This window comes from Corvus hawaiiensis, chromosome 8, assembly GCF_020740725.1.
Source record: "Corvus hawaiiensis isolate bCorHaw1 chromosome 8, bCorHaw1.pri.cur, whole genome shotgun sequence".
NCBI classification, from domain to species: domain Eukaryota; kingdom Metazoa; phylum Chordata; class Aves; order Passeriformes; family Corvidae; genus Corvus; species Corvus hawaiiensis.
Genome location: NC_063220.1, coordinates 17321243 through 17335357, shown reverse-complemented (window position 1 = coordinate 17335357; position 14115 = coordinate 17321243). Strand labels below are relative to the sequence as shown.

General features: G+C 38.1%; 1 protein-coding gene across 4 annotated transcripts in view; it reads left to right on the top strand.

Annotated features, from left to right (window-relative positions):
• Window positions 1-7033, top strand: part of KIF20B (kinesin family member 20B) — a 34795-nt gene extending 27762 nt beyond the window's left edge. For all 4 annotated transcript variants that reach the window (XM_048311866.1, XM_048311867.1, XM_048311864.1 and 1 more), the window contains 7 exons: window positions 43-219; window positions 788-952; window positions 2267-2470; window positions 2859-2936; window positions 3672-3819; window positions 5143-5285; window positions 6796-7033. In XM_048311866.1, the coding sequence (XP_048167823.1) occupies window positions 43-219; window positions 788-952; window positions 2267-2470; window positions 2859-2936; window positions 3672-3819; window positions 5143-5285; window positions 6796-6873 (993 nt within the window). In that variant the 3' untranslated portion in view covers window positions 6874-7033. The remainder of the gene's footprint in view (window positions 1-42; window positions 220-787; window positions 953-2266; window positions 2471-2858; window positions 2937-3671; window positions 3820-5142; window positions 5286-6795) is intronic.
• The last annotated feature ends 7082 nt before the right edge of the window (window positions 7034-14115 follow it).

Below are 14115 nucleotides of genomic sequence, written 5' to 3'. Positions count from 1 at the left end.
AGAAGTGGTGTTCTATTCTAACTTACCTTTTTCAATATTTAGGAAAGACTTGCTGCACAGCTGGTAGAGAAGGACAGCAATCTTCAGAAGTGGCGTGAAGAAAGAGATGAACTAGTAGAAGCTTTGGAAGTACAGCTCAAGACTTTGGCCTCTAGTGTCATACAAAAAGATAAAGAAATAGAAGAGCTGAAACAGGCTGCACTAATGGCTTCAGAAAAGGTCAATTCTCTTTATTCTTTCTGTGTGATTTTTTGGGGGTTTTTTGTTACTCATTAATTCTGCAAAATACTGTAGTTGCTCTTTGCATTCTGGCTCTATTTTTTGTTCCTAAACACTGTCATATTGAAACCATTTGCAGCTAATTTAAAAAGAAAAGCTTTATGTTTGTTTGAAACTGAATTTTTAATAGTAATTGGAATTTGAAAATATTTAGTAGTGCAAGTAAACACACTGATTGTGAATTTGGACTGGATATCTGAAACAACTCTCCCATTTGTTGTCTGTTTCACTGCACCAAGAACTTCATGAGCAAATGGAAGGTGAACTTAGAATTCTAAATAAGTATAGTAAAATAGAAGGTTTTGCGTTAGGTTTCCTCAGACTCTTAGAAAACTTTTCTTCACTTTACATAGAGGCATTAAATTATTGCCTTTGTACTGGATACCTGGCTGGTTTAGCCTGCAGTTATAAAACTGGTATGACCAAGTAATCACAATGATGCTCGTGATATATATTACTTTCTTTTGACAGTCCTAAAATTTGTGGCAATTTTCGTTATGTTTATTAGGATAAGGAAACTGACATAGAAGATCTAAGGAAACAGCTGGCAGAGAAAGATGACTTTATAAAGGATATGAAACAGCAGATTAAGCATGAAAATCTTCAGTCTTTGGCAGAAGTACCTTTACCTGAAGAAGGACAAGTTAAAATTGATCAGTCTGTAAACAAAGAGGTATGTTTGTTTATGTACTAATGATATGTTAATAATTCTGGGGTTTTTTTCAGTATATATTTCTGTATATAGTTCTGCAAATCTCCCAAAACTTCTTTGTACTTTACCTGTACCTTCAGTTCTAAGTTCTTATTCATTCTTTCACAATCACTCTCAGAAAATAAGTACTTTAGTTAATCGAGTATTACCTCTCTATACATTATAGAACCTTTACACCTGAGGCAAAAACTAGTTAACTAATCCAGGTTCTAGAGATCTGGAGACCTGGTATTTGTAGTGTCATCTCAGTTTGATTATGTCAGTGTTAAGGGAATTTCAACTCACACCATTTTCACGATGTCACCTGTCACGTAGGGAGATGATTCTGTAATTAACCAGTCCATATGGGGGCTCATAAGAACAAAACAGTATCTTACATCCTACTCAAAACCAAACCAAAATAGTATTTGAAGTGTACACAAAGCTAGAAATAAAAGCTGTATAATATAATCATGTGAATAATTATATCTGAATTCAGCTGTGTGCTCTTGAAAACTTACCTCTCAGTGCTGCAAATGAAGTGGCTGATTATTAGATAAGTCATCTGGGAAAAAAATATAAACCGTTTTAAATGGATGACCAATAGCAGGGCAGACTGCGGTTTGCTTTCTTCCACTGTAGGAATCCTGTGTGTAGCTTTGTTAGCTAATGAACTAACCATTCCTGGGCAACCCTATTAGTCTGCTCCATTCTTGGGAATGCAGTGCTGCTGGGATTCTGGGTGGGATTCCCTCTCAGAATCCCAGCAGAGCCTGTTGGAGAACTACCTTTTGGCGTTCCATGAACTTTTATCATTTTCCTTTCTAAGAGGAAGGAGGTACCCTTCAGGGTGAACCAATGTAAGGAGGAACATCAGCTACTCGGGAATTCTCTAGTGTAAGAGGGGAAGAGAAATCCCTAAAGATAAGCTAGAGAAATACACTTTTCTAAGGAGCAGCAGAGTTAGGATGGAGACAATCACTAAGGCTCTCTACCCTTGAGGAAAAATGACTTGGAAACAAAGTATCAGGCTGAGTTCAGCAAGGAAAGTTCTGTGATCGTAGATCCAAATAAGTTCAAAATTTAACAAAAAAGGTTTTAGATAATAAGGGTTAAACTCTGCTGTAATTGAAGCAGATTTCTTCACTTCTCTTATAAGTGTTCTGAAAGCTAACAGCTGGAAAATAGAACACCTACTTTGCAATCCACTGGGGGGGGCATGTAATATGTATTATATAGTATTTAACTCATAGTTAGTTTAAAACTTGTTTTCTTACAATTTCCATATACTTGCAGGACCATTCTGAAATTGTCCTTGACTCTACAGAAGTATCCACAGAGGATGGAAAAACTAGTCGGTTCCCAAAACCAGAGATGGAAATCCAGTTCACACCTCTGCAACCCCATAAGATGGAGGTGAAGCACCAGGGCAGCACCTCACCAGTTACAGTTAAAATGCTCAGGCCAAGAAGGAAAAGGAAGAGTGTAGAGATGAATGAGGTGTGAACTAGACCAACTGACAAAATCTTCTGTGCAACTTTTCTGTTTGTTACTCTGATCATTTGTTAAAACTCTAACTTCTGATTTTCTGCTGAGATCCCAGGGATATAAGTAGGGTGTTATTTAAACCCCATGTTCCCCACGTGGTGGATCTCTGGGCTTTGCTGAATAAGGTCATAGACTTCAACTGATCCAAACTCTGTCCCTTTGTGCCTGATTTGTACTTTACCTTTTACATTTCTCTCTCCCAGACAGTGCCATTTGTTCCTGTCTCCAGCTCTGATCTGTGGGATTACAGATCAGTTCTGTCAAATTGTTTCTTTTTGTTTAGCCAGTCATTGGTATAAAAATATTGGTATCAATTATAGTTTCTTCTAATTTTCTTTAGGATTTTGTGAAAAGTGAGAACAAAAGAAATGCAAAACCTGCTATGGCTGATTCACCTTCTGCAAGCAACAAAAAAATGGTTTGATTTTGTTCCATTTTTGAAGTTAGTTTATCTGTAAAGGTAGACTTGTGAAAGGAGCAAATATTCTCATGCCAGCAGTATCTTATCCTTATCTATGTATTTCAGTAGGATTCTTCAACATTTATGTTGTCTTTCTACTAAATTCTATAAGCCATAGGGTCTGTATTTGCCAAGAATGTGTAGTGTCCCAGCTGCAGTGTGTAGTGATTCAAAGGGGAAGGATGTTGCATATTAAATAGTTAAAAAGACTATAGAGCATGCTATTAAAATGTGCTGTTATAGGCAATGCATTTGAAGTAAAACTAAAGTTTATCTATATTCATGGCCTTAAGATTATTTTAGGCCATAGTAGTAACCTGGGCAGCTTCAGAGGGTGAGTGAGAGATTTATTTGCCCCACCAGATTCTTTTATTTATAATTAGAACAGCTTGTCTAATAAAATACTCTACAACTTTGAATCTGCCTTATTTAAAAAAACCCAACCCTCTGTTTCCTTTATGACTCATGCTCTTAAATGCATTCTGTGAAACTTTGGCAATTTTCTTTCCTCTAGGTGTAAAATGAGGTTGTCTACTTTACTTGCTGTAGTGATATTATGAAAATGAGGTTTGCTACTGACACCTTTGTTCAATGTGTCAGCTTGGACATAACGTTGAAGTAAAATAAAATGAAATTAAACTTGAAGCTTAAGTCAATTCTTAGCTTAAACAATGATCCTGTATTTCTGTACAGATGTCTACTACACAGTCTCTTGGAAAAGAATATCCCTTAAGAAGGCAAGAATCTACTCTAAGTAAAAAGTCAGCTAAGAAGAAAGATGGGACATTACAGAAAATTGGTGATTTTTTCCAAAGTTCTCCTACTATTTTTCATTCTAAAGGTTTGTACAGTATAAGTAAGGCTTATTTTCTATTCTCTGGCCGTTGCAGAATGGCAGAGAAGAAAAGATTGTCTTGGTTGTGAGGACCAGGTAGAATGAAAGATGCAGTGTGAAATATGTGCATATTTATCATAAAAGCAATGATAACTGTTAGGCCCAAAATGTTGTAGTTACTCTGTGCTTTTTTAGAAACTCACCCTGCTGCTCTAACAAAATCAAGGGCTGAATCCAAACTCTAAATCTTACCTTGTTTTATAAGCAACCCCTTGTTGCTGTGGAAACTTTATTAATGTTTTTTGATGTATGTTATTTCTATGAAATCTGAAAGTCAGTGACTCATGAAAATATTTGGAAGACTTCATTAAACTGAATATAGAGCAATTAATGGATTTTTTTAAATTTAGGTATAGCCTTGGGAAGATTAATTGCTAGGACTTTCTGTTGAAGGATATGTTTTTCTTTTTTCCTACAGTAAGAATGATCTCTGGGTTACTGTGCTTCTTACAAAAAAAAAAATTAAAATTAGCAGAGGGCACAGAGAATCACCAGTATTTAATTCTAAAAGACACTTGCATTTGTTTGTTTAGAACAAAGTCGGTCATTATTTAAGGTGGACAGTTAAAATAAACTCCTTCACCAACTTGAAAGCTTGTCCTGCTACAGAGTACATCTTATCTGGCATAATACAGTGCAATTAATAACTGTGTGAAATTTTAAAAAAATTTCTACATTTGTCATATTGGTACCATGAGCACAGTATTTATTATTATCGATGGAAGCCAAAGTCAGACTACTTAAAATTTCATCCTTAACTTGGATACTTAATTTGAGCAAATGAGTTCTGTTTTGTAACCTTTATTACCATGTCCTGTATGGTTTCCCTCTTTGTATAATAGTATTGCTTATTTCTTATATTTCTTATTTTTGTCTAGTGCACATTCTCTTCTCTTTATGGAACTAGTACTAGTTTGATAAAACTATAAAAATGTATAGAGAAAATTGACTGTACTTCTGTCTGCACAGAGAAGTTAAGCCTGTTGTTCAACTTAAAAGTCTTTAAGTGAGATCTCAATGAGATCTGAATCCTAATTGATTTTTAATGTGCCATTTAAATGTGTCCTTTAAGCATTTGCATCTGAAGCTACGGAAAACTCCTTCCAGCTACAGAAAACTTGCAGTCAAATACCACTTCGGAATTTTTTTATTTGAACCTTGGACTACACTGGTTTAATTTTTAAACTGTTTTAATAAAGCCTGCTTTATTCATGAATTTTGAGGCTCACAAAACCATGACATGTATTTATGATAAAATTTGTCCTCTAGCAAAGAAGCTTATTGAGACAATAAGCTCTCCCAAGTCTGCAGAACCAGAAAATGTCAAAGAAAATGAGCTGAAGCCAAAACGGGCTAAGAGAAAGCTGTATTCAACTGACATTTCTTGCCCTCTGGATATCCCTGGTTCTTCAGTAAGTGATTAAGATTCCTGTTTTGCCCACTGTAATTTTTTTCTGTAATCTTAGCTTAAAAGTAACAATTAGGGGAAAAAGACAAATCTGAAGGTCTAATCGAGTTGCAGAAGAGGTTTGAAAATACCAACTTATTTCTTTATTCTACCTAATCATTCCTTTTGGTCTTTTCTTTCTGCTCTTTTACTTATTTTTTTTTGTTTTCTCACCTGTCTTTCATTGACTGCTGACTGATTGTATAGGTGATAGAGCAATCAGAGATACCTTCACATCTGGATTCACAGATATCTTAGTTGTGGTGTGTGGAGGATTACTTTTTCTCTGCTACAGCAGTGAAGTCTTAATTTGTTTTTCCAGTAGTTGCAGTTCATTTAAGTGTAGCATAAAGGGAAAATAGAAACAGAGACCAGTAAGGGATCCATGGATTTGGAATGACATGGTTGAAACACTAACGATAAAGGTCTGCATGTACAATTAACTTTACACGTGAGCACCAAAGGTATTTTTCAATTCCATTTATGCCCAGCTAATATTTGGGCATAATAGCATGTGGATACATCCATGCTTTTCAAAGCACAGTCTAAATAGTGTTCTGGATGTGTTTAAATTGTGTGGCTCTGTCTAAACCAGTCTTAAGAGTCTTACAGGCTGGGGTTTGAGGTATTGCTTCTGAAATCCAACTTCATGCTTTAGACAGTTAACTGTAGTGCTGAGCATTCTTCTGCTCTGTTGGAAGTACATCTCTTTATTCTGTTCAGTCCTTTCTTCCCTATGCTATGGTAAGCATTTGCCCATACAAGGTAGCCTGTTGAATTGCAGCAGAACCCAAAATGCTGTCCATAAGAGGAAGAAGAAAATGGCAGAAATGCTTAGCAAAATGAGGCAAGAAGTTTGGAAGTGAAAAAAGCGGTGAAAGACTGGATTGTGGGGAAGTCAGAGAAAGCTAGAGAAATTTAAGCTAAAAGTGTTTCCTTAACACTTCCAGTATCAGAAAATGAATATTAGAGACTAGAAGTAAGAGCTGCATTCAGATAATCTTTTTCTTTGGACTTTGTTATTTGTTCCAGCAAAAAAGGGATTTTGTATGTTTATGGAATTTGTTGCTTGTTATGATGCACTAAGATGGTCTCTCCATCCTGGAGAGCTCTGACAAAAGACATAACAGAATCATAGAATTATTAAGGTTGGAAAAGATCTCCCAAACCATTGAGCCCAACTGTTTACCCAGCACCACTGGATTAACACCAGCAAACCATATCCCCAAGGGCCACATGCACACATTATTTGAACACTTACAGGGATGATGTTTTCCACCACTTCCCAGGCCAGCCTGTTCCACTGACTGTCCACCCTCTCAGTGAACAGGTCAATTTCACCAGAGTGACTCAGGTAAAACTCTGGAAACAGATTCTGGGAAAAAATATGGTGTTGGGCACACAGGTCTAAAAAGTGAATGTCATTTATCTTTGAAGAAATGCTGAATAACCATATTTTAATGCATCTTTTTCAGATCCTTGTAGAACAAAAAAAGAAAGAAAGTGATCATCTAATCATCAAGCGACGGCTGCGATCAAGAATAGCAAAATAACCTTGCAAAAATGTGTTTATATTTCTTAGCTAGGACCTATTCCCACTGTATTATTCTTGCTCATTATATGTAGGAAGTAATAGATACTTAGTCATGCTTCAAAATCTGTATATAGTTGTATAGAATTGTTCTGACTCTATTAAAATTGAGCAGTTCAAGAAAGCTTGTGTGTGAAACTTCTTTTTTGTTTACTAGGGAACCGTGTCTTTGGAAGTGTTCATAACTTACTCATTGTGCAGTAAGAGCAATGCCTGTGTGGAATGATTTAAATTATTTTTTTTCACACAGCCTATCTACCTTGACTTTGAGTGGAACGAAATGAGTACACATTGATACTTTGGATATCCTTAAATTCTTTTAAGATATTGAAAAAGTTGCTTGCCTCAACTTCAGCTCCTTTGGGGTGAATTTTTTTCGTCCTTATGGCATTCCAGTTACAGACAAACTGAAGGCTTCTGGAAGGAACATATGAGGACACTGTTTCATAGAGGTCAAGCCTTTATCTTTGGGGAAAGAAAACAAGGAGGAACAGTGGCACCATTTGATCAGACAGCTGATGAAAAGGGGGGTGACTTCCTGGAGTTAAAGTGAAAAAGGGAGCAGAATATTTTTGGGGTGTTTCCGTAGATAATGCAAGTATTTGAACGTGGTTGAAACCTGATTCGTGCTGTGAGAGAGGAAAACTAAAACTGCTTTAAGCAGACGTGGCCACAGGCTCTGTGCAAGGCCGGTTCCCTGGCGAGCCCCGCCAAGAGCGCAGCCCGCGGGAGGTGGCGCCGGGACCCCGCCGGCCGCGGCACGGGCACTCAGCCGGGAGGGACCGCAGGGTTCGCTTTGCTCGGAGCTAACCCGCCTCTGATCCCGTTCAGCCGAGCTTTGCAAAGAAAGATTCGGAGCGGGGCCTTGCAGGACTGTATTCTCTTGCCCAAGTCCTAGGCCTCCAGATCTTTGTTCCCCGCTCCCACCTGCCCACGCACACTGCAATGGGCACAGAGCCCTGGCAGCAGCGGGGTTTGGTCAATATCCCTTAAACAGTATTTCTGCTCTGCCTCAGAGCAACACCAAAAATGATTGCACAGGCTCTGTGCAAAAAACCAAACACTAATCCTGCCCTCAGCGACCTTTAACGCTGGCTGTAGTCAGATGAGCCTGTTGAAAGGTTCTTGGCTGGCAGCATGTCCCCATGCAATCTCGTACAGATTCAATTTCTTAAAGGATAGAAGCATGGAAGTAAGCTGACATGAACGCGTTACTTGAGAGTGTTTGACAGGAGCCTTAAAAGCAGTTGGCAATAGAATACTTCTATGTTCTGAAGAAGAGAGAATCACAGTATTTGTTACTGTATAAATTAGCTTTTCTTTGCTTGTAGACTTGGGATGTCGACGTTTGTGTTCTGGGGAAAAAGGATTGGTGAAAAAAAAGAGAAATTGCATGTTTGTATTTAAATACCTCATTAGGTTTAACTGCTTGGTGTTAACCAGACACTTCTACATATGGATTCCAATGTGGAAGTTAGTCTGATCTCGAGAGGGATCATAGACTCATGCTCCCAGGAGAGACAGGCAGCTGCTACACAAGTACTAAACCAAGGAATTTATAGAAGTAATGCCTTTGAAATTAGCTATGCTCAGGGGGGTTTTAACCTGTTCCACATGTAACAATTGCAATATAACACTGTTTGAACTTTGTGAGAAATAGGTTTTAGAAGTTTGGTTTGAATACTGTAAGAGGATGCATCAATGTTTTATTCCACTGTGAAAGGTGTGTGCTACATCTATCCCATATTACTTATTATGATTTGGGTTTTAGGATAGCCCTGAAAAGGGGAAAAAATAATGCTAACATGGGAGGCAAAAGTACTTAGAAAAAAAGAATCTAATCAGATAAAAGCTGTTGTCTCCTTCCAGTGTTAATGATACCGGGACAAATAGTTCCAGTAGACAGCAGTGTGTCTCAGGACCAGATTGCAAAATCAAACACTGTAACTTGAAGTGTTCACAAGGCCATTGCAACTGACTGATTAACTGCAGTCTGAATTACTTAAACTGATTTTTCCATTCTAGAAATCTCAAAGTTATTGACTATGTGACATTGGAGGCAGAGGCTTAGTAGTGAGCAATCTAGAACAAGAGATGGTATTTCAGTTTCACCTCTATCAAACATTTATATGTGATTATATCACCAAAGAGCTATTTTTTATTTTGAAACAGTATTTTCATCATGAGAACAGCCTAATTACTCATTTCCACTGTACAACACCTCCCTTTCCCCTCCCCCCCCTGTGTATTTACTTGTGTTCTCCTGCTACAAAATTGACCTTTTAAAAAAGGTCAGTGTTTGGTGGTTTTCAGACTTATTTGTGTGCATTTTCATAATGCACAACTGGCAGGGAAGATAAGTTGCTCCACTTAAAAGAGTAATTAAGCATTTAAGACAACAGTTTAATCCGTTTGACACCCTCTGACTTTTAACTGCTGTGACAGTAGTGTCATACAAAGTTATTGGCAATTTTTTGAGACACCATGTTGTCAGTGAGTTCCATCAAGGCTAAGTCTTTTGAGAGATGATGAAGGCAACAGAGACATTATTACTACAAAAATTATTTTCAGCACTGCTGTTCTGCTAGCAGAAGTTCCTAGCAAATGACAGTACTGCCTCCTCACTCCAGCACTCTGGGCTGCTGCAGTGTTCTCATCCAGATCCAGGCCATGGGCACTGCACAGCAGTTGGCTCAGGAACAGATCTACTGGCTGGCTTGTCATTTCTGCAAAGTCTCTGAGCTCCCTATTGCCCTATGATAAGTGGAATAAAATTACCTGCATTTACTCCCAGATACATCAGCCTTTTAACATTTAACATGATGTTACTTTTCAGGTTTTGATGAATTATTTAGACTGTGATTTCAGTGGAACTGAGATTTTGCATCTAAATGCAAGAAGTGTTTGGAGGTCTCAGGCTTTGCTCAACACATGAGGTCACACCTTCCTTCTCTGTAAGAAATATTACAATCACACTCCAAGTCCTTCCTTATTGGAAGAAACTTTTTATGATCATCTGTGGGAAAGGAGGTTTCAGTGATAGTGGAGATGCTGCTGCACAGGTTTATATCCTCCCTTCCTTCCACAAGAAACTCTGGCTTTATCAATCATGATGATTTGGACATGTTTTATATCTTTGTATCTGGGGTTTAAGATCTTCATGAGGAAGAGACAGTTGTAGGAGAGATAAAAAGGTCCATGCCTTTACAGAAGCATGCTGCTTCTGTAATAGGGAAGTCTTTGAAAAGTGGTTTTGAAGGAATATTTTACTTTGAGCATTTCTGGGTTTTGAAATACAGGCAGTGACTGAATTCCTGAGGAAAGTGGTTTTACAGAGACATGTCTGTGCTCACAGGTATTTAAAAAAGTCACTTGTCCCTCTTTTCGAAGGGAGGAATGTCACTAGCCCTGATCTGATAGCATTATATCTGATACTCATGTGAGTACTTGAATAACATGTGTTCCTCTTTGGAAAAGAACACAGGTGTTCCTGTTGAACATCCCAGGAAATGCTCCACTTGTTGAAGTGTTTCTGTCTTTCCTTAACTGTAATAAAAGGTCAGGAGAAAGAATCTATATTTTAGTCACCCATTTAAGTTTTCCCACTCTGAAGTGCAAATCACCTGGCATTCAGATTCCAGAGTCTTGGGCTTTCTCCAGCCACCAAGAAACACTTTCGGACTGCTTGTTTTAGGTGCTTCAACAAATAATTTTGAAATTAGGGAAGTAAAGGTTTTGTGGAAACTCTGTGTGCAAGATGTTCTGGATGTCTTTCTTTCCAAGTGGTTTAGCCAGCTAAAACATACTATCCAAATAATAAATTTGAATAATCCTTGTGTTTCAAATAGCAATTTCAACTGTTAAAAAAAAAAAAAGAGATACTGCTTTGAGCTTAATTTATGTCATCTTTTTAGGCATATAATGTCCATGTGTGAAATGCCATATGGTATTTAATTCCACTAGCATCTATTAATAATGTTAAGATGATCAGATAGATGTTCTCATCACTAATATTGGCTGTTAAACTTCTTGCTTATGAAAAAACACCCAGTGAAATGCTGACTCCTGCAGACACTGCTTAAGCAAAGCTGGAACAGTGAGTTCCCAGCAGGAAATCACTTGGACAGTCTCACACAAAGTAAGTTTTCTCTTCCTTGTAGATTAAATTTCATAAACATAGACTCTAGCAATGCAAATCTAATAAAAAATTAAATAGCAAGTACAGTCAGTCTCTTTGGTTCTTGTGACAGCTTTTGAAAGAAAAATCCTGGAGTTGAATTTCCCTTAAAGAGTAACTCCTGTTTACTAATGTAATAAACATAACTGATGAAAGAAATATCTGTTATACAGATATTGCCACAATACAAAGTTCTTTGTAACTTAAACATTTCAGTCTTGTGGGAGGTAGAAACCTGTGTTCCAGTAAAAGATATGCAAGCCATACTTCACGCAAGCTCTATTTGCTTGTCATTTGTGATTTACAGGAATTAAATGTTCTGCTTGATTCAAACACGTTTATAATATTTAATTCCCAAAGATGCTGAAATTTCACTTTTAGTTACAAAGAGTTTCAAAAACCTGCGTAAAATGAACTTTTTCACCTCCTCATTGTTTAGCATTATAGCTACTAGGGAAAACATGTTGTAAATTAAAACAGCTACAGCACGTCAGTACCTGAAGTTTTGCCAGCTGAACTTTTGGTTTGGGAGATCACAGGGCTCATTTTGGAGCATCAGATGGGCCAGTCCCAGCTCAGCCGGGCTATGGCTGTACTGATGAGCCTGTGCCTCTAAGCAGTTCCTGCTGTCTGCTCAGAGTGGCAGCAGTGCCCTGGACTCCTGTGCCTGACCGAGCTGAACAATGACATGGCTGAGCCTCCCCTCTGTAGAGCTGCCCCGTGGCTGCAGGTGCAGGTGTCTCACCAACACAGAGCTCAGCCTGGGCTAATGTTTCCTGACTGGCACCTGAAATTGCTGCAGAGGCTGACTTGCTCCATGCTCAGGTTCTTCTGCTCTTGTAGGTGCCTATAAAGTGCTGAAGTTGTGCCATCTTGAGAGCAAACAAGTGTCTCAGTGGGTATCTTCTCTACCCTTCCTTCTTTTCCTCTCTTGCTCATTTTCTAATACGTCACAGCTTTCAAAATAGAGGTAGTGTTATTCCACTGTTTATCCATTCTCTTATAAAGATTTATGTTCTTTATCATATTTTGATTTTACAGTTCAATAATGTATCATCTACAGTAAAAGAGCACTTGAAGGTACATTTTACTGCAGTTGGAATGGGCTGAATATTTTCAGTTCCCTTTTCATCTAACATTATTTCACTTCTTTTCTCCCAGCCTACGTGCAGGATCAAAATATCAATCTTGGTTTTGTTTTTAACTTTACTGAGAGAGATCTTATTGCTAAAGCACAATAACACCTCTCACATCTTTTTAATATCTAATTTTTCAGATTTTGAAGATTCTGTTGGTTAACTTATTGTTTTATTCAAAAACTGGGTTCCACATCAAATGAGCCCTTAAATAGTATTTCTTAATGTCAACACACAAATGACTGAAAACTGATTAATTTATTACCACATGCACAACATTGAATTGAATTAAAAGAGTAGGCAGAGAACTTCAAAACTACCTTTTACTTTTTCTTTCTTTTGACATATTTTTCTCTTGGTTGCTGTCAGTTTTTCTTGCATTAACTAAAGGCACATGAAATACTAAAACTAACTACAGATGGTTGGGAACAGGTCATGATAGATGCAGTGTTGGACGACCCACTAAAAATACATTCAGAAATGAGATTCTGCAGACCACCAGTTATGGCAGAATCACAGAATGGATCGGGTTGGAACGACACATCCATTGTGTCCAACCTCCTTGCTCATCCCAGAGCACATGGCACAGGATTGTGTCCAGATTGTTCTTGAATATCTCCAGTGAGGAAGACTTCATACCCTCTCTGGGCAATCTATTGCAGGGCATGGTCACCTGCACAGTAAAAAAGTTCTTTTTCCTATTCATGTGGAACAGCCTGTGCATCAGTTTCTGCCTGTTGCCTTTTGTTCTATGTACTTGGATATTCTAGGTACTTGGCTATCAGCCAAGCACCCTGGACTGGCAGAGAAAACTGATATGAGAATGTAGCAATTGTAAAATTTTAGACAATGGAATCATTCTTTCATACATCACAGCTTTGCTTTCCACTGCTGCCATTCAAATATACGTACACTAAGAACTAAAGCAGAAAGAGGAGACTACATCATTGTGTTGGGAACATACATCTCCTTTTGTTAGAACATCCTCTCCCAGCCTGGAAATTGATTTAATTTGTAAATCAAATTGGAACAATTTGCCTGTGTGGTAAATAAAATGTCTGTTTTAGCTGCTATATTGTTCCAGCTGCCATGACTGACTGCTCACAGTGTGCCAAAATCCATCCTTCAGTGCAATTTTATGTGATTGGGTTGGCTTCCGTGGACATTTGCCTGCAAACAGAATTTATCCCTGTGGTTTCATAAGGGACTGTAATAAGAAGAAAATGCTTTAGAAGACACAGCCTGTGAGTTCTGAATGAAAAGTAAGAAATGTGTGGCTTGGTGTATGCCAAAATAACAAAAAGTTACTGTTTCATGGATGCTGACCAGAAAAAAGCTCCTAAAGTACTGAATTACTTGCTGGTGTTATCAGAGTTTCATTGACAGGCAAGTGCTGGGAAAGTGATTTTATTTAAACAGGGAGCTGGGGAAGCTGTTGGCAGCTGCTCTGAAGAGCAAAGCCTCAAACCAGCAGAAGCATAAAGCTTAGACTACCTCAGATATTTTAAACAGTTTTTCATTGATGGGTGCTTAGTCTCTGCAGTGCCTCTTTGTAGAGCTGCAAACAATGAAGGGATGAAAAACAAACGAATTAAGCAAAACCACCACATTTTTAGCCTCCTGCCCTTAGTGAACACCACAAACCTTTGACAAAAAGCAGTTCTGCAAGTCTGTCTCCACAATTTAGCATCAACCTTCTCTTGCATACAGTTACGGTGTCAGTGCCTTTAGGACCAGAGAAACCTCACAGAGCTGCCTTAGTGGCCAGTGAGAACAAAGACCAGGCAGAAATCTGAATTCACACTTCTCCCCGGTTTGTTCTGTATTCTGTCAAAAACATTCCCTGAAAGCTGTGAATTTATCCATGAAGCTAGGGAAGATAAGAATGTGC